Consider the following 20,886-nt stretch of genomic DNA (forward strand, 5'->3'; position numbering starts at 1 on the left):
TATATTTAATAAACATTTTCCATTCAAAAAGATTTCATTGAAAAATCAGAGAAAGAAGGAATTTTTTACGATAATCCTGTAATCATTCAAATGAAACATAACTTAGACTTATTATTCACGCTGAGTAACTATCAAGAAAATTATAAATGTGCATTTAAATCAGAGAAAAAAAAATATGATCAGACACTTCTTGATCTTAGAAGAGCATACTACAAAAATTAAATTATATCATCTGATAATAAAACTAAAGCCATGTGGTGAAAATTTCAGCTATATGCCATACCTAAGGTAAAAACTTAACGGTTAATGGAATTCTATTGAAGAAAATTATGGCGACTAGGACTCACATTCTCTTTAATATTTCTGCAGGAGAAAATTTTCGTCGAAAAAACCTTAATCATTTTCTATTCTGCTACGTTATATTATAAACCTGCTCCCGGTTTGGAAGAAAAATGTACAGGGTATTTTTTAGAAGATCATGAAGTTGGACAACTCAAATTTATCAAAATTCAAGATTTTCAACTTAAAATCTATATTTTTTATTAATTCAGTCGATTCTACGTAAAGAAAAAGTGGAAGTAATTCCAGCAAACCCCATACCTAAAATGAATACTTCAAGAGTTATCGAGGAAAAACTTCAAATAAGAAGAAAACCGTAAGTTCTAACTGTGTAGAATAGTCTGTGACTTTTGGAAAACACAGACAAAAACTGATATTCGATAACTAAATTTTATATTTTGAGAATTGTAATGAATTTTTTGTGATAGAAAATTTTATTTATTTTCTCAACGAAAAATCGGTTATAATTCATGAAATGTAATATTTAGTTATCGAACCATCGAATTTTAGATTCTATCGGTGTTTTCCGGATGTCACAGACTACTCCACACTCTTAGTCCATCACTATTTTAGTACGCAAAATCGACCTAAATAATAAAAATATAGGTTCTAATTTGAAAATCTTGTGTTTTGATGAATTTGAGTTGTATAGTTTATCCAAAGTCACTTGAACTAGTGCATAAAAACGCTTGATCATTGATGTCCCTTTGAAGTGGATACCGCGATCTGCTAAGTACCAGAGTTTATTTGAAAGTATCTAGGCAATAAATTCACTGGCCCCAAAGAAATTTCTGGAAACTTGGACAAACCTTGTATAATCGAAATATTCATCTTTCTCCAAGTGACTCTGAATATACAAGTTCATGATATTTTTATAAACACCCTGTACATTTTTGATCCAAACTGCAAACAATCTTATAATACTATGTATATGCAGAACCGAAAATGAAAAAGGTTTCTCCAAAAAAAAATTTCTGCAGCAATATTCAGAAAATTGTGAATCTGTCGCAACCATTTTTTCATAAGAATCCTATTACTCATGAACCGTTTAGTTTTTGTCCGAGGTATGGCATATTGCTGAAATTATCATCAAAAAAGCTATGTAATGATGCAATAATATACTGGGTATGCCATTTGAAATAAGGGAATTGTAGTATGTTTCCAGTATAACCGGAAGTTCATTGTCCCAAAACCAAACATGCAAAATTTCAGCACAAAATTATGATTAGTTTTCCTTAAACGTCGGCCATTGCAGCGAATCACTCTGTATGAGAAATTCAATGCAAAAAATTCAGATATATAATTAAAAAAAAATTAGAATTTGATCGAATTCAGGTGTCACAATATTTTCTTCAAAAAAAAGACAAATCTTGAAAAAATTTTTATTCAACAAATTCAAGAATGAAAATCCATTAATATAAAAATGGCAGTATAATATTATAATAAAATGATATAAAATTACATAATATAAAATGATATAAAATTACATAATATAAAATAACGCAGACGATCCAATAATGTTCTCGACACTATTACTCGCACTATTATCAAAGATTAATGGATCATCTACGAAGACGATAATTTCGATTTAATCGCTTTTCATCGTACAGAGGTGCTGCTGCTTCTATTCTTCGGAATTGGAAATAATTTCGAACGAAATTGCGGATGAAAATATCAGAATAACCAGTATGTGAGGAAGAGCTGTCCGTTTCACTCGCTATTCCATACTATTTCTTAGAAGGAGCAGCTTTTACACCCTGTTGAGCTTTCATAACTTTCACAACATTTTTTTGTTCTTCCAGAAGGAAGGCTCTGACGATCTTTTCCTTTACGCACTTGTGGCACAAAACACCACCATAAGCCCTATATCTTTCACTTCGACCAGGCTGCGGCAATAAGGACATTTACCGCTTGTATTGGCCCATTTATGAATGCAATCATTGTGAAAAGCATGTTTTCACTTCGTGATGAAAATAAGTTTTTCCAACGGCTCTAAACAAATGCCACACTCTCCTTCCACTAAATTAGCTCCCATTTCTTGCTTGTACTCAGGGCATGAGGCCGCTTTGCTTAGGCTTTTTTCATGAAAAAGGTGTAAACATTTTTCAACAAATAAATCTTCGTTTATGACTTGTGCACAATTATTACACGATTCCAAATGCGTATTCATTATGTGAAAAACATCCAGCGGATCATCTACGAAGACGAGCATTGCGATTTAATCGCTCATCTTCGTACAGAGATGCTCCTGCTCCTGTTCTTTGAAATCGGAAATAATTCCGAACGAAATTTCGGATGAAAGTATCCGAAAACTCTGTATTTGAGGAAGAGCTGTCTTGTTTATTAGAATATCTACAAAGAGTTCTGAATTGAATATTTGTACAGTAAACAATTTAATAATGTATGTACAACATTAATAATAATTATAAATCAATTAGAATTGACAGAATTCCTTTTCCTTTTCAACTGTTTCGTATTTTTGAGTCTCTTCATATGATCTTCCTCTTCTTTTGTTAGCATTCTCTTCAATTCTGCTAATGCTTCTTTGTATGTATTTCCCAATGACTCCAGGTCATCAGTAGGCAGTTTAACCTGAAATAAAATAATTGCTTAAATTCTTTATATTACTGATTTTCTAAAGAACACCACCGGTGAAAATGAAAAAAAAAGTAATACATTAAAAAAATGCCTCTTGATTCATAGTACATGTATGACTAATTTCATTAAAATATCTGAAGTGGTATCGTAGATCACCCTCATAAATATTGACATCCAATTAGGAAACACCCTGTATATATACATATATACAAAATCAGCATAGCTGACAATGACAAATACAGACTGGAATCAAAATTCATATTATCGCAGAAATCAGGCAGCTAACAAAGCAAAAACTTCTGACTCAAGGTTGGAGTATTGAAAAAATTTAACTCACCTCTTCGATGTTGGTTTTTCCGGCATGTTCAAGTAACGACTTGAAATGGCCAACCTGTGTGGTATGCAGTAATGTTACTGCAGTCCCTAGGCAACCTGCTCTGGCAGTTCTTCCAGCTCTATGGATATATGTTTTCAAGTGCTTTGGTGCTGAATATGAAAATACATACTGGAATCAAAATTCATATTATCGCAGAAATCAGGCAGCTAACAAAGCAAAAACTTCTGACTCAAGGTTGGAGTATTGAAAAAATTTAACTCACCTCTTCGATGTTGGTTTTTCCGGCATGTTCAAGTAACGACTTGAAATGGCCAACCTGTGTGGTATGCAGTAATGTTACTGCAGTCCCTAGGCAACCTGCTCTGGCAGTTCTTCCAGCTCTATGGATATATGTTTTCAAGTGCTTTGGTGCTGACAATGACAAATACAGACTGGAATCAAAATTCATATTATCGCAGAAATCAGGCAGCTAACAAAGCAAAAACTTCTGACTCAAGGTTGGAGTATTGAAAAAATTTAACTCACCTCTTCGATGTTGGTTTTTCCGGCATGTTCAAGTAACGACTTGAAATGGCCAACCTGTGTGGTAGGCAGTAATGTTACTGCAGTCCCTAGGCAACCTGCTCTGGCAGTTCTTCCAGCTCTATGGATATATGTTTTCAAGTGCTTTGGTGCTGACAATGACAAATACAGACTGGAATCAAAATTCATATTATCGCAGAAATCAGGCAGCTAACAAAGCAAAAACTTCTGACTCAAGGTTGGAGTATTGAAAAAATTTAACTCACCTCTTCGATGTTGGTTTTTCCGGCATGTTCAAGTAACGACTTGAAATGGCCAACCTGTGTGGTATGCAGTAATGTTACTGCAGTCCCTAGGCAACCTGCTCTGGCAGTTCTTCCAGCTCTATGGATATATGTTTTCAAGTGCTTTGGTGCTGACAATGACAAATACAGACTGGAATCAAAATTCATATTATCGCAGAAATCAGGCTCCTAACAAAGCAAAAATTTCTGACTCAAGGTTGGAGTATTGAAAAAATTTAACTCACCTCTTCGATGTTGGTTTTTCCGGCATGTTCAAGTAACGACTTGAAATGGCCAACCTGTGTGGTATGCAGTAATGTTACTGCAGTCCCTAGGCAACCTGCTCTGGCAGTTCTTCCAGCTCTATGGATATATGTTTTCAAGTGCTTTGGTGCTGACAATGACAAATACAGACTGGAATCAAAATTCATATTATCGCAGAAATCAGGCAGCTAACAAAGCAAAAACTTCTGACTCAAGGTTGGAGTATTGAAAAAATTTAACTCACCTCTTCGATGTTGGTTTTTCCGGCATGTTCAAGTAACGACTTGAAATGGCCAACCTGTGTGGTATGCAGTAATGTTACTGCAGTCCCTAGGCAACCTGCTCTGGCAGTTCTTCCAGCTCTATGGATATATGTTTTCAAGTGCTTTGGTGCTGACAATGACAAATACAGACTGGAATCAAAATTCATATTATCGCAGAAATCAGGCAGCTAACAAAGCAAAAACTTCTGACTCAAGGTTGGAGTATTGAAAAAATTTAACTCACCTCTTCGATGTTGGTTTTTCCGGCATGTTCAAGTAACGACTTGAAATGGCCAACCTGTGTGGTATGCAGTAATGTTACTGCAGTCCCTAGGCAACCTGCTCTGGCAGTTCTTCCAGCTCTATGGATATATGTTTTCAAGTGCTTTGGTGCTGACAATGACAAATACATACTGGAATCAAAATTCATATTATCGCAGAAATCAGGCAGCTAACAAAGCAAAAACTTCTGACTCAAGGTTGGAGTATTGAAAAAATTTAACTCACCTCTTCGATGTTGGTTTTTCCGGCATGTTCAAGTAACGACTTGAAATGGCCAACCTGTGTGGTATGCAGTAATGTTACTGCAGTCCCTAGGCAACCTGCTCTGGCAGTTCTTCCAGCTCTATGGATATATGTTTTCAAGTGCTTTGGTGCTGACAATGACAAATACAGACTGGAATCAAAATTCATATTATCGCAGAAATCAGGCAGCTAACAAAGCAAAAACTTCTGACTCAAGGTTGGAGTATTGAAAAAATTTAACTCACCTCTTCGATGTTGGTTTTTCCGGCATGTTCAAGTAACGACTTGAAATGGCCAACCTGTGTGGTATGCAGTAATGTTACTGCAGTCCCTAGGCAACCTGCTCTGGCAGTTCTTCCAGCTCTATGGATATATGTTTTCAAGTGCTTTGGTGCTGACAATGACAAATACAGACTGGAATCAAAATTCATATTATCGCAGAAATCAGGCAGCTAACAAAGCAAAAACTTCTGACTCAAGGTTGGAGTATTGAAAAAATTTAACTCACCTCTTCGATGTTGGTTTTTCCGGCATGTTCAAGTAACGACTTGAAATGGCCAACCTGTGTGGTATGCAGTAATGTTACTGCAGTCCCTAGGCAACCTGCTCTGGCAGTTCTTCCAGCTCTATGGATATATGTTTTCAAGTGCTTTGGTGCTGAATATGAAAATACATACTCAATTCCTGGCAAGTCTATACCTCTCGCTAATGAGTCTGTACATATTATTCTGAAATAATTCGAATATTAATGGATATATTGGCCCATTCATGAATGCAATCATTGTGAAAAGCGTATTTTCACTTCGTGATGAAAATAAGTTTTTCCAACGTACAGAGATGCTCCTGCTCCTGTTCTTTGGAAATGGAAATAATTCCGAACAAAATTGCGGATGAAAGTATCCGAAAAATCTGTATGTGAGGAAGAGCTGTCCGTTTCTCCCTCGGTTTCCCCCGCTATATCTTTCACTTCCACCAGGCTGCGGCAATAGGGACAGTTACCGCTTGTACTGGCCCATTTAAGAATACAGTCATAGTGGAATGCGTGTCGGCACTTCGTGATAAGAACTTCTTTTTCTAGGGGCTCCAAGCAAATGCCACACTCTCCTTCCACCAAATTAGCTCCCATTTCTATTTTGCATTCCGGGCATGTTGACTCGTTGCTAAGGCATTTTTTATGGAAAATGTGCAAACATTTTCCAACAAAAAAATTTTCGTTCGTCACTTGTGCACAAACACCACACGGTTTCAAATGCGTATTCATTCTGAAAAGAAAAAAATTGTTTAATTTATTGTTGAAAACAAATGTTGACAGGGTTTCGAAATCAAGGGCGAAATTAAATGTGAAAAAGAAGTTCGATAACGAAGTTTGAACTAAATCACTCAATTTTTTTTTCATCACCAATTCGATTGTTCTTATACTGGGTGTTAGAGTTACGGAGTAAAATGAGATTCTTTGGCCCGCAAACGCTTTGTTTTCGAGATACAGGGTGTTTCTAGTGTGTCGTACTTTTAAGTGATGCATATTATCAGTGCATCAAATATTTATTAATCATCGCTAAAGAGTGGGTAAATAAGTAACAAATCTTATAACTAATTATTTCATGACAGTTTACTAACTGGATGTTTATAATAATTTGGATTTTCCTGAGGATTACTAGACAGCTGTTTGAAATTATGTTATCAAAATCGACAGATACGACAAAACTATAAGAAACCAAGTGTAGTACTGGATCAGAGATTTTTTTCACACTTTTCATAACTGCCAGCAGTTCACCAAAAAATAGTTCTGGAGGAAAGAAGCAGGCTACCCTCCAAAAAAAATATCACCTTGTAGATTTGCATCCAAAATTAGGAAATCAAATGACGAAAACTTCAAATCGGAAAATATCTATGCCAATTCAATTTGAATATCTTGTAAAGGGAAAGTGCTATTACAGAAAAAATTGAACTTTAACACCTGTATTTCGAAAACAAAATTTTTGGGGACTCATGTTATAGGACCTTTTTTTTTAAAAGATCCGAGAAATCTGTCATTTTCATTTGTACCTCTAATTCAGGAACACCGTGTAGATATACTCAATTCAGAACTGATGTCTTCACAAATAAATTTCAATTTGAATGAAAGACAATAAAAGTTACAACACATCCCAGACAATTTTTACAAGCGAATTACTCAGTTCAGTTTCTTGATAACAACAGTATTGAAATTTTGTGACGAGAACGATTCAAAAAACCGAAAACAACAGTTAAGTATATAGCAATGACGAATGCAGAAATCACAGATGGCAAATAAGAGGCCGAGAAAGCGGATAGATGAAGGAAATAATAAACCTAGGACATAGACGAGCTCGCAGTGCCATAAAAGTAGGTACTCCTCTTGAATGCGATAATAAACTCATAAAACGTAAAAGGGTCCTGTTATTCACTGCCGTGTGGATTTTAATGAAAGCAAAATGATTATTGGTTCATTTTATTTGAAAATTTTCGTTATTCGTCTTTGCGAGAATGCTGTAACGCCTGTAACTTTATATTTTGGAAATCTTGGGGAGGTAATTACTCCCAGTACCCCCCTATTTCTACGCCCTTGTTCGAAATCGAGCAACAAAATCTATTCGACGTAATAGACAAAAAATGAGTTGTTATTCAATAAATCAAAGAAAAATGATTTGGTGTTGAATCGGCAATCAGTTTGAAAGTATTTGCATCTTGATTCCAGAATAGCAGCCGAGCTACCATTTCGTCTGAATGTCAAAGTATGACTAGAATAACACAGGGTGAGTCAGGAGTAACGGCCCAAACTCCAGGAGCGTATTGTACACGTGAAAATAATTAAAAAAAAACTCATATGATCTTATACGATCAAATCACATTACATGTCAAATTGGCAGAAATAAAAAAACTGAATTTTAAATTGAAGAAATAATTACAATGTTGAATTTGATTGAATAATTAACGTTGACTTTTAATTCCTTAATTTTCAGGTATGATTATAATCCATAAAATTGTGTTATTACATTGTATTCTCCATGATAAAATAAAATGAACTTCAATTTGGCAATATACAAATGAGAATCGTATACGAACATATGAGTTTTTTTTCATGTGTACAATTTTCACGTGTACAATACGCTTCTGGATTTTATCATGTTCCTCCCGAGTCACCCTGTAGATTGAAAAAAAAATATCTGACGAATAAGGAGCCATATATTCAAGTTTCAGAATGTCGCTATAAAAATACTTCTATTCCAAGGAGAATCGTGATTAACTAATTTCTAATAGACACTAATGAAATTAACGAAGTTGTACACAGCAAATATATATAAATACATATTTCTTTAAAAATTATTTTTTTCTAGAACAAAAATATTAAGTCAACCCATAAGTATAATATAATGATAGTTATATTAATGACCTATTACTGGTGACGACAAGAATTTGAATAAACAATTCATTTACCTGATTTTTCTCGGTACTTAACGAAACGAACAAAGATCTAGACACAACACTGCTGACTGCTAACTGAAATCTCATTTTATATTGAGGTACCATCGAAATTCTTGTTGAGCACAGAATAGATAACATATTTCTTTTTCTTCCTGAGTTATTCAACAGCAAGAAAATCTAGACACAACACTGCTTAATACTAACTGAGGTACAATTGAAATTCTTGTTTAACACAGAATAGATGATATTTTTTTTTTCCTGTTTTATTCAATTAATAAAAAATCGGAAAATGGGGTGAAATGATAAGATCTCATAAATCCTTCATTACTAAATTCTTATTAATATTAATACATTTTTTTGTGGGTAATTTTTGGAAATTTACTTTATATCAGGACCACGGTATTATGGTGACGTCACTGCATAATAGAGTCACCACCATAGACAAACTAACTATTTTATCTATGGTCACCACGTGCTAACGGTCTGTCAAAATGAACTGATATCTGCTGATAATAATAATAAATAATAACAATTATAATAATAATATTGACTGTCGTGTCGGTTTGATTCAAGGTTTATAGATAGATCTATAGACCTTGGGTTTGATTATATCATCTGACGTTCTAACCCATATAGATAAACTAGTTCTAGATAAGCTTAGTTTGTCTACACTGTGTCTGTAAAGTATGGAACAAATTCATTTTCAGATGAACAGACTATTTTAAGTAATAATCCTGAAACACGATTTTTGATTTTAATTTACCGTATTTCAAAATAATAATCTAATATACAGGGTGAATTACTTTCGAGTAATGACGTCACCGTCATTTTTTTTTTAATGGAAAACCCCCATTTTGTTTCGAAAAATGTATCACATGTTGATTCTAATTGGTACAAGGTGGACAAAAACACAATAGTTTTGTGTGTGCTTATAAAGTAACGCGTAACATTTTTTAGTAGTTAAATAAACAATATTATCAAAAATAATTATTTTCTAGCGGCAATTGGTTTCAATGTAACACCCTATAGTTTGTTACATTTTTAGATTAATAAAAATAAGCTGCTTTCAATCATGTTTGGTTTCAAGTGTTTCAGGATTGTTTCTTAAAATAGTATGTTTAGCTAAAAATGAATTTGTCCCATACTTTACGGATACGATGTATATTATGTTATATATTTTTGAGCAATTTTATTCGTTATATTTATTATTTGCTTATTTAATTTACGTGTCTCAACACTTATTGTCATTGACACGAGGGAGTAGGGACTGTTACAATCACTTTATCATATTATATGTAATATCACATGCACAACATTCTGATAATCTACCTATTTGGATAATATTCAGAAAATTTAATATATTATCGTGTGAGCTATAAGAAGCTTCGTTGTTTTTAATCATATATCCGATCACAGTGCTCAAAAAATTTCATTTGTATTCAAAATCGATGATTTCAGTTCGGTCAGTCGAATGCGTACATTTCCTGAATAAGCTCGTCAAGAATTTCTACAGGAATTGAATGATCAAGACTGGTCGAATGTATATACGGTGGAAAAAACAGATGTCAACAAACAATGGCAAATTTTCTCAAACGATTTTATCAATATATTTAATAAACATTTTCCATTCAAAAAGATTTCATTAAAAAATCAGAGAAAGAAGGAATTTTTTACGATAATCCTGTAATCATTCAAATGAAACATAACTTAGACTTATTATTCACGCTGAGTAACTATCAAGAAAATTATAAATGTGCATTTAAATCAGAGAAAAAAAAATGTGATCAGACACTTATTGATCTTAGAAAAGTATACTACAAAAATGAAATTATATCATCTGATAATAAAACTAAAGCCATGTGGTAAATTTGCAATAAAATCGAAGGTAAAACCAGGTTTCAAAATTCAACATATCCAACTTCAAAATCACAAGAAAAAACAGCGGATTACTACAATGAATTCTTCGTTCAAATGATCCCAAACATGATGGCAAATCTCAATAATTTAGAATTTGTTTGCAATATTGAGGCTAATACATCCTTTTATTTGAAGCCCTTTACTGTAGAGGAAATTGTAGACATATTCACTAAATTGAAAAACAAATCAAGTTCTGGTATTGCTGAGATTCCAGTTAAAATAGTAAAATCAAGTGTTGATGCTATTTCTTCTGTGTTGTGCCATATCGTCAATAATTCCCTGAGGTTTGGTGTCTTCCCAGATCAGTTCAAATTATCGGTAATAATTCCAATATTCAAAGCTGGAGATCCAGAAGACTGGAAAAGTTATAGACCTATAAGTCTGCTGAACAGTTTTCCTAAGATATTTGAGTTAGCAATGGTAAATAGACTTTCGACTTATTTCAATAGTCGTGAACTATTTCATTCTTCACAGCATGGATATTTGAGGGGTCGGTCAACGCAAACTGCTATTTTTTAATTCACAAATGATATTTTGAAATTTTAAGAAGAAGGTAAGCTGGTCTCAGGATTGTTCGTGGATCTTTCGAAAGCATTCGATTGTCTGAACAGAGATTATTTGATGGAAAAACTTAAAAAATATGGAATTGTAGGAAACGCATTGAAATGGCTCGCTTCCTATTTGTATGATCGTTTGCAGTGTGTAAAGGTAACCATAGATGGCCAAACATCTCTCTCAACTTGGCTAAAAAACGAATTTGGTGTTCCACAGGGTAGCATCCTAGGGGTGTTTGTGTTTTTAATAATGGTTAACGACATGTGTTATATAGCAGATTCTATCGAAGATGCTAAGTCAACCAATTTTGTGGATGATACTAATGTTTTAATAGCAGAAGGTAATATAAATGAACTGCAGATGAAATGTGAGGATATATATGACAAGATTCAAGAGTGGCTAATAAGAAACAATTTCATTTTGAATAGGGATAAAACGGATGTGAGCAAACAAATTGAGAGATGACCAGCTGATGGTGAAATTGGGTGAAGATATAGTTAAATCATCGAAGTTTACCAAATTTCTGGGTGTTGTCATAGATGAATTTCTACAGTGGACAGTGCATATAGAGGAGCTTTTGAAAAAATTAAATAAAGTATGTTATGCCATGAGAATAATGAACAAATATATTGACAATGATACAACGAGGACACTATACTATGCAAACTATGAATCTCTCATGGAGATATTTTGGGGAGTGAACTGAGCGGTAAAGTCTATTTTTGTTAACCAGAAAAGACTTCTTAGATTACTCCTGAATGTGAGCTATAGGGAATCATGCAGAGGAAAATTTAGACAGCAAGTTTTTTTGACGGTTTACGGCTTGTACTTACATGAATGCCTTATGTATTTATGAAAAAATAAAATTGAATTTCTAACAAATAATACAAATGAGACTTATAATACGAGAACAGCAGATATTAACTTTCCATATCATCGGCTATCTCTTTCTAAAAAAATTCCATCTTATATGAGTATCAAAATCTTCAATAATTTACTCTATAATCTCCAGGTCATTGATAATTACAAGCAGTTCAAAACTAAAACCAAGAAATTGTTAATAGAACTAAAGCCATATTGTTCGGAAGATTATTTTGGTGCAGCTTGATTGTATTTATATATTGTATTGTTTTAGGACACTGTTTCATTTTATGTTTTTCTTTTTTGAGAAATATTATTTGAAATAAAGTTACTTATCTATCTATCTATCTATTCACTTGTTGTAAACTTGCAAAGCGCGCATTTTTTGAATAGTAGCAATTTCAATTGTCAGTTTCAGCTGTTTGTAATCATTCACTGTTTATTATATACTAGAAACCTTCAATTTGTTTTTTTTAGTGTATGTTTCAACTGGATATTCCATCACGCCCTTACAACGATTGACCAGTAAGTATCAAGAAAAAAAATGGTATTTTATTCAATTTTTAGGCTATAGCCTTTTTATCACAATTTTCATTCAAAATTTACGTTTGAGTTCCGTCCCATTCTCCATTTTTAGGCTAAATTTAAATATATTGTCGTCACTGTATTTTATTCAATTTTTAGGCCTTTTTATCACAATTTTCATTCAAAATTTACGTTTAATCTCCGTCCCATTCGACATTTTTAGGCTGAATTTGAATGTATTGTCGTCACTGTATTTTATCAAGACACTGTAGTATTATTTACTTCCCAACATAGTTTTCGGCGAAGGAGGAATATGTAGGCGTGTTCGAAATGATTTGGTCTAGATTATCTGAATTCTAATTTGTTGAGAGTGTCCATAAAAAAGCTTGATCATTGATGTCCCTTTGAAGTGGATACCGCGATCTGCTAAATACCAGGGTTTACTTGAAAGTATATAGGCAATAAATTCACTGGCCCCAAAGAAATTTCTGGAAACTTGGACAAACCTTGTATAATCGAAATATTCATCTTCCTCCAAGTGACTCTGAATATACAAGTTCATGATATTTTTATAAACACCCTGTACATTTTTGTTCCAAACTGCAAAAAGTCTTATAATATTGTGTATTCGCAGAACCGAAAATGAAAAAGGTTTTTCCAAAAAAAAAAAATTTCTGCAGCAATATTCAGAAAATTGTGAGTCTGTCGCCACCATTTTTTTATAAGAATCCTATTACTCATGAACCGTTTAGTTTTTGCCGAAGGTATGGCATATTGCTGAAATTGTCATCAAAAAAGCTATGTAATGATGCAATAATATACTAGGTATGCCATTTGAAATAAGGAAATTGTATTATGTTTCCAGTATAACCGGAAGTTCATTGTCCCAAAACCAAACATGCAAAATTTCAGCACAAATTATGATTAGTGTTCCTTAAACGTCGGCCAATGCAGCGAATCACTCTGTATGAGAAATTCAATGCAAAAAATTCAGATAGATAATTAAAAAAAAATAGATATGAAGAGACAGGATAAAATAGTGGCGAGAAGACTTAGAATGGGACACACAAAGCTAACCCACGGCTTTCTTATGTCTTCAGGAGATGCTCCTAACTGTGAACACTGCCCCGACGAACGTCTGTCTGTGAAACACCTAATAACTTTATGCCCATACTATGGAGATGCACGCCGACGATATGGTATCAAAGAGCACCTGCATGATGTACTAAGTTCACCCACCCAGATCGAAGCAACCATACGATTTCTCAAAGATAATGAACTGTATTCTATTATTTAAATCTTTTTTGATGTATTATTGACTACTTTCAATGTGATCTTGTGTCAATGACCATAGCTGTCGAGACACGTTAATTTAAATAATAAATAAATAAATAAATCTTGAAAAAATTTCTATTCAACAAATTCAAGAATGAAAATTCATGAATATAAAAATGGCAGTATAATATTTCAATAAAATGATATAAAATTACATAATATGAAATGATATAAAATTACATAATATAAAATGATATAAAATTACATAATATAAATGATATAAAATTACATAATATAAAATAACGCAGACGATCCAATAATTTTCTCGACACCATTACTTTTTTTGTTCTTCCAGGAAGGAAAGCTCTGACGATCTTTTCCATTACGCTTTTGTGGCACAACACACCACCATAAGCCCTATATCTTTCACTTCGACCAGGCTGCAGCAATAAGGACATTTACCGCTTGTATTGGCCCATTTATGAATGCAATCATTGTGAAAAGCGTATTTTCACTTCGTGATGAAAATAAGTTTTTCCAACGTACAGAGATGCTCCTGCTCCTGTTCTTTGGAAATGGAAATAATTCCGAACAAAATTGCGGATGAAAGTATCCGAAAAATCTGTATGTGAGGAAGAGCTGTCCGTTTCTCCCTCGGTTTCCCCCGCTATATCACTCACATCTACCAGGCTGCGGCAATAAGGACAGTTACCGCCTGTACTGGCCCATTTATGGATACAAGCATTGTGAAATGCGTGTCGGCACTTCGTGATAAAAATTTGTTTCTCCAGGGGCTCCAAGCAAATGCCACAATCCCCTTCCACTAACTTAGCTCCCATTTCTAACTTGCATTCCGGGCATGTCGCTTTGCTTAGGCATTTTTTATGGAAAATGTGCAAACATTTTCCAACAAAAAAATCTTAGCTCATCACTTGTGCACAAACACCACAAGTGTGAAAAAAAAGTTCGATAACGAAGTTTGAACCAAATCACTCAATTTTTTTTTATTACCAATTCGATTGTTCTTATACTGGGTGTTAGAGTTACGGAGGAAAATGGGATTCTTTGGCTCGCAAACGCTTTGTTTTCGAGATACAGGGTGTTTCTAGTGTGTCGTACTTTTAAGGGATGCTTATTATTAGTTCATCAAATATTTATTAATCATCGCTAAAGAGTGGGTAAATAAGTAACAAATCTTATAACTAATTAATTCATTACAGTTTACTAACTGGATGTTTATAATAATTTGGATTTTCCTGAGGATTACTAGAGAGCTGTTTGAAATTATGTTATCAAAATCGACAGATACGACAAAACTATAAGAAACCAAGTGTAGTACTGGATCAGAGATTTTTTTTGCACTTTTCTAAACTACTAGCGGTTCACCAAAAATTAGTTCTGGAGGAAAGAAGCAGGCTACCCTCCAAAAAAACTATCACCTTGTAGATTTGCATCCAAAATTAGGAAATCACATGACGAAAACTTCAAATTGGAAAATATCTATGCCAATTCAATTTGAATATCTTGTGAAGGAAAAGTGCTATTACAAAAAAAATTGAACTTTAACACCTGTATTTCAAAAACAAAATGTTTGGGGACTCATGTTATAGGACCTTTTTTTTAAATGATCCGAGAAATCTGTCATTTTCATTTGTACCTCCAATTCAGGAACACCGTGTAAGACAATAAAAGGTACCTACAACACATCCCAGACAATTTTTACAAGCGAATAACTCAGTTCAGTTTTTTGATAACTACAGTATTGAAATTTTGTGACGAGAACGATACAAAAAACCGAAAACAACAGTTAAGTATATAACAATGACGAATGCAGAAATCACAGATGGCAAATAAGAGGCCGAGAAAGCGGATAGATGAAGGAAATAATAAACCTAGGACATAGACGAGCTCGCAGTGCCATAAAAGTAGGTACTCCTCTTGAATGCGATAATAAACTCATAAACCGTAAAAGGGTCCTGTTATTCACTGCCGTGTGGATTTCAATGAAAGCAAAATGATTATTGGTTCATTTTATTTGAAAATTTTCGTTATTCGTCTTTACCGTATTTCAAAATAATAATCTAATATACAGGGTGAATTACTTTCGAGTAATGACGTCACCGTCTTTTTTTTTAAATGGAACACCCCCATTTTGATTCCAAAAATGTATCACATGTTGATTCTAATTGGTACAAGGTGGACAAAAATACAATAGTTTTGTGTGTGCTCATAAAGTAACGCGTAACATTTTTTATTAGTTAAATTAACAATATTATCAAAAATAATTATTGTCTAGCGGCAATTGGTTTCAATGTAACACCCTGTAGTTTGTTACATTTTAAGATTAATAAAAATGAGCTGTTTTCAAACATGTTTGGTACTTGTGGTCTAGCAGACAGAATATGAAAGAAATTACTTATCAATTTATAAAAAACATGGTCGTCTAGTTTTTTGTGAATTGTCATTATTTGTTTAGTAATTCATTTTTGTTCAATGACAGTTTAGTACTACAATATTTTTGGTATTCGTGAATATTTTAGTTATTGCGTAGATTTAATTTATTATTTTGTCCACACTGTACCAATTGGAATCAACATGTGATACATTTTTGAAATCAACTCAATAATCGGAAAATTAAGACAAAATGGGGGTGTTCCATTTAAAAAAAATTACGGCGACGTCATTACTCGGAAGTAATTTATCCTGTATATTAGATTATTATTTTGAAATACGGTAAATGAAAATAAAAAATCAAAGTGTTTCAGGATTGTTTCTTAAAATAGTCTGTTTAGCTAAAAATGAATTTGTTCCATACTTTACGGATTCGCTATATATTATGTTATATATTTTTGAGCAATTTTATTCGTTATAGATATTTATTATTTATTTATTTAATTTACGTGTCTCAACACTTATGGTCATTGACACGAGGGAGTAGGGACTGTTACAATCACTTTATCATATTATATGTAATATCACATGCACAACATTCTGATAATCTACCTATTTGGATAATATTCAGAAAATTTAATATATTATCGTGTGAGCTATAAGAAGCTTCGTTGTTTTTAGTCATATATCCATTAGCATTCGTTTTAGAAATGTTCATGTTTTACTTTTAGAAAATAAAAATTTTGTATTATAACTTCAAAACTACGTGCCTGTAGAATGTTTTTTTAATTTGCATGTTTATAGCACCACCAATAAAGAAGTATTTAGGCAGCAATATGTAAATGTTTTGATAATTTGTATTTGAAAATAATTAATTGAAATGTCGAATGATATCTGAGCCATTTTATTTCTAGATAAGATCAACGACAACAATGACATAACTTGAGAAATAATGAACCATAGTGTGGGATTTGCAGTTTTTTTCCTACCGTTTTTGATTGGCATATTATTAGAAGTATCGTAGCACAACAACGAACGATCTATGACAACATAACTCAAGCCGTGAATACTTTCATGTACATGTACATTTCACCATAGATATTGCAGATATTCCACTGATGTAATGCTGCTAATAAATCACTGACAGTTATAGGATTCGATTCGTGCAGCTGATGGGACATGTTGAATTTGATGTTTTCTAGTTGTCGGCTCAAATTCGTGGTACTGCATTCGAACTGCAACAATACGTAGTCACAGATGGAATAGTTCTATCAATCTTTATCGTCCGCTCTGTCATTCCTGGATGAAACCATCATCTCTATGACATATACGGTACGGGAGTCGCCATATTTTCAGTTTCAAGTTTAATAATATATTATTCTACAACCGTGCGCTTTCAACCCTGTTCATGCACGCATTTTGAGTCCCAAAGAGTCAATTTCCCGCACGCAAATTAATATTAAAGATCAAATTTAATCAAAGAAAATAAATAAAAACACTCGACAATACTTATTTTTATTTATTTTCTTTTATTAATATTGAAAGAATGTTTAACCAAGGGATATGCGAGGAATTCATTTCGAGCAAATTTAATTCATGGCTCTATACACCGAATGTCCAATTAACGCCAATGATGATATAACTATGCAGGGCCGCCGCCAGGACCGGCAAACTGGACATTTTGCCGGGGCGCCAAATTTTAGGGGCGCAGTCAGTTACTAAAACAAGACATAATTTTTTACACAAAACTGTTTTCGTAGTAGAAATTCCACTTTTTGTAGTAAAATAATAACATACCAATAGCCAATTTTTTTTAATCGAAAATGCACCTTCGAACTATATCGTCTTTTTACCATAGACTTATAGAGCGTCGTACTTTTGAACAATGCAGGGCGGCTTTTTGATGAAATCGACAAAAAGTCCTCTGATAAATTTGACAAGATGAGTTTAACTTAAAAACTTCGATTTCATATGAAATTGAAAAAATGCCTGAGGGGAATTACAGAGGCTCCTTCAACGAAATTCAGAGAAATAAGACAAAACAGGGCGGCGAAATTTTAATTTGCCGGGGCGCTAAAATGTCTGGCGGCGGCCCTGTCACTATGGTAAAGATATGCAGAACTAAATCTGTCATTCATGTGTGAAAAATTAATCAATTCAAATTTGATCTGTGAATCAGTGTTTTTGCTATTATATCAAAGTTCCTTAGTTTGTTGTTGAGTTATGTTGACTAGGACGAAGGACAGTCGATAATAATCGTTAGTTTCGAAAACATAGTTGTGAATTTGTACTAAAAAAATACATTTTTGATAATCGTATTTCGCTACAATAATACAGTATTTTATAACAAAAATTAATGATGACAAGTGGGGTATTTTGAAATCAGAATTATGAGTATTATATGAAAATTGGGCATTCTCATTCAAAAGACAGGGTGGTATCGTGTTTCACCACTTTCGGACAAGCCTATAGAGCCCAAAATAATTTAAGCCCATACGCTGAGTACAGTCGATTATATCAAAATTTGAATCATCCCCTAGCCAAAAATTTTCAAAACTCATTGACCAATCGAGCACTATTAACTTAACTAGAATTGAAATATATAATCTTTCTTGAATTTTTTTCAGTTTTCTTGTTCTCGGATCAGTTTTTAGAATACCAATACAAAAGTTCGAATAAAACTGCAAAATGATCACTATTTTGTTCATTAGACTTATTCTCATCAATATTTTAAATGTGAACCGCCTCCACATTTTCGAATTGAAAGAAAGTGGATATGTTGTGCAATTTTTGAATTCAAGAACTATAATCACAGAATATGTCAAATATGTGAAAAATATTCTACCATAACTTTTTTCTTCAAATTAGAACCCTATTTTTTTATGATTGCACTGGAATATATGCTGCTAAATAATTATAATGTTTTAAGGTAGGTACCTTATTTTTCTGACTGCGTTAGATTCTACATCAAAACATAAACAGACAATTGTCAAAATTCAATACTTCATTATATCAAAGAAGAAAAAAAACTTTTGAAATTATTATCATTCCTTGTATGTATTACTGAAAATACTCAGGTCACAAAAATATTTTGGGTTAGTTGATAGTATCGAATGCTATCATAATCCCAATGATCACAACTCTGTCAGGCCCAGTTCTCCATAAAAGTTCAAAAGGCACTTAGAAATCCCTGTATATATATTATCAATTTATATTATAATATAATGATTTCGAAATCAAGAACAAATAAAATATGTTTTGTACCTCCTCATCATGGAACTTGTGTATATAAATATACATATCTTTAAATCGGTAACATCTATTCTCAAACAATGTTCTTCGTTTTATATATTTGTAGAAATTGGCAACGAAAAACAGGAAAAACATTCGACAATAAAGGCAAAACCAACTTCTATTAAGCTATCATCGTGCGTAGAAGAGGTTTCTAAAAGTGGGTATAAGGCACTATTTTAAATGTTTTGATTTTGAACACATGAAAAACCCAACAAGGATACCTTTTTGAATCTAGTTTTATAAAAGTTTCTCTAAAGAAATGAAATATTGAACAGTTCAATCATCGAAGTTATTGATTTCCTTTTTTATTGATTTTTTTCAATCATCAATTTGATTCCAACTATAGATAAAATTATTTTATAAATTAATGACATTAAAATTATCATGTAATATTGAATAATAAAAAATAAAAAACATTTTAGATTAAGGTAAATCATATTTGCGCTACACATACAATAATTAAAATAACATTGCTTTAGCCAATGAGAAGAAATATGAAAAATAATTTATTCTACTATGATTAAAAAGTGAAAGACTTCATTTCCGCTGATATTTATTGATTATACATATCAATTGTGTCGTCAAATTAGATTTCGACTTCTTCAGGTGAGTATGGTAATCATCTACTTTTACATTACCGATCTGCCTGAATACGAACTTTTTACTTTTGAATCATATCAAGATGAATTTCCGTCAAGTAGAGACCACAATAAAAAAAAAACTTTTGTCTTTCGAAATTACTAGTGGTTCTAAAAATACCATCGACCCAAATATAAATAAATGCCATGACTTTGCAATAACACATAAGGAACAAACACTTCTTACCTAAATTTTGTTATAATGACTAACGAAAAAATAAAAATATTGAAGAAATCATTTGAATTTAAGAAAATTAGGCAATCATCGAAGAATTTAATAATTTTACTTATTAAAGATTTTTTCAACAATCAATGTGAAAAATAACAGATAAAATTGAATTATAACATTACACATTGATAATACAATTATCGTGTAATATTCAACAAGTGAAAAATGATCAAGTGAGGTGTATACATTTGCGTGATATTTAACATTAAATTCTTATATTGAATTGCTTACTAATAAAAAAAAAAGATATTCACCCATTTGTTAGGTTATCGAACGAACACTGGGGTGCTAAGAATCAATTTCTTTGTTTTCTCATTCTATACTACAAATTTCCCAACATTGCAATCGATTTTTATGGAATTAACATGTGATTTTAGGACCTGTATGAATCTTAGAACATTTGGGACATATGAAATGTAAAAGAAAAAACAAATCGATATACGCTTGTTATAATCTTTGATTTTTAACAGTCTTTCTTTATATTAGGGTTTTGTTTTTAAGGGATATTAGACTGTACAGGACGGAAAAAAAACTAGATCTCTTTTTTTGTCATTCAACCAAGCTTTCGAATAGTGATTCTATTCTTCCTTAGGGTTCACTTAAATGGAAAAAACAAACAATTAAT

General features: G+C 32.7%; 2 protein-coding genes across 12 annotated transcripts in view; one reads left to right on the top strand and one right to left on the bottom strand.

The window, feature by feature from the left end:
* Window positions 1-20,886, top strand: part of LOC123681211 (alpha-2C adrenergic receptor) — a 437,152-nt gene that overhangs the window by 380,292 nt on the left and 35,974 nt on the right. The gene's annotated exons all lie outside the window — the stretch shown is intronic.
* Window positions 1,757-20,591, bottom strand: LOC123681213 (ATP-dependent RNA helicase rok1-like). Of its 10 annotated transcripts, none has more exons than XR_006747659.1 (7): window positions 5,966-7,115; window positions 5,641-5,860; window positions 5,378-5,546; window positions 4,326-5,283; window positions 4,063-4,231; window positions 3,275-3,968; window positions 1,765-2,931 (listed from the first exon to the last, which is right to left on the bottom strand). XR_006747659.1 is itself a non-coding variant. In XM_045619467.1 (4 exons), the coding sequence occupies exons 2-4, from the start codon at window positions 6,391-6,393 to the stop codon at window positions 2,770-2,772; spliced, it is 810 nt and encodes a 269-aa protein (XP_045475423.1). In that variant the 5' UTR covers window position 6,394; window positions 20,516-20,591; the 3' UTR covers window positions 1,757-2,769. The 10 variants fall into 10 exon arrangements, 3 of the variants coding, with proteins under 3 accessions (XP_045475423.1, XP_045475421.1, XP_045475422.1); XR_006747660.1 differs by having other exon boundaries at window positions 4,326-4,757; window positions 4,852-5,546; XR_006747658.1 differs by having other exon boundaries at window positions 4,326-4,494; window positions 4,589-5,546.

This window comes from Harmonia axyridis, chromosome 5, assembly GCF_914767665.1.
Source record: "Harmonia axyridis chromosome 5, icHarAxyr1.1, whole genome shotgun sequence".
Lineage (NCBI taxonomy): Eukaryota > Metazoa > Arthropoda > Insecta > Coleoptera > Coccinellidae > Harmonia > Harmonia axyridis.

Excerpts from the sequence above, each read along its gene's own strand:
- LOC123681213 (XM_045619465.1), bottom strand. The coding sequence starts at position 6,654 with ATGCATCACTTAAAAGTACGACACACTAGAAACACCCTGTATCTCGAA. Across the intron at positions 5,861-5,965 it reads ACAGGAGCAGGAGCATCTCT|AATAATATGTACAGACTCAT; the intron begins GTACGTTGGAAA and ends GAATTATTTCAG. Across the intron at positions 2,932-5,640 it reads GAAAAACCAACATCGAAGAG|GTTAAACTGCCTACTGATGA; the intron begins GTGAGTTAAATT and ends ATTTTATTTCAG.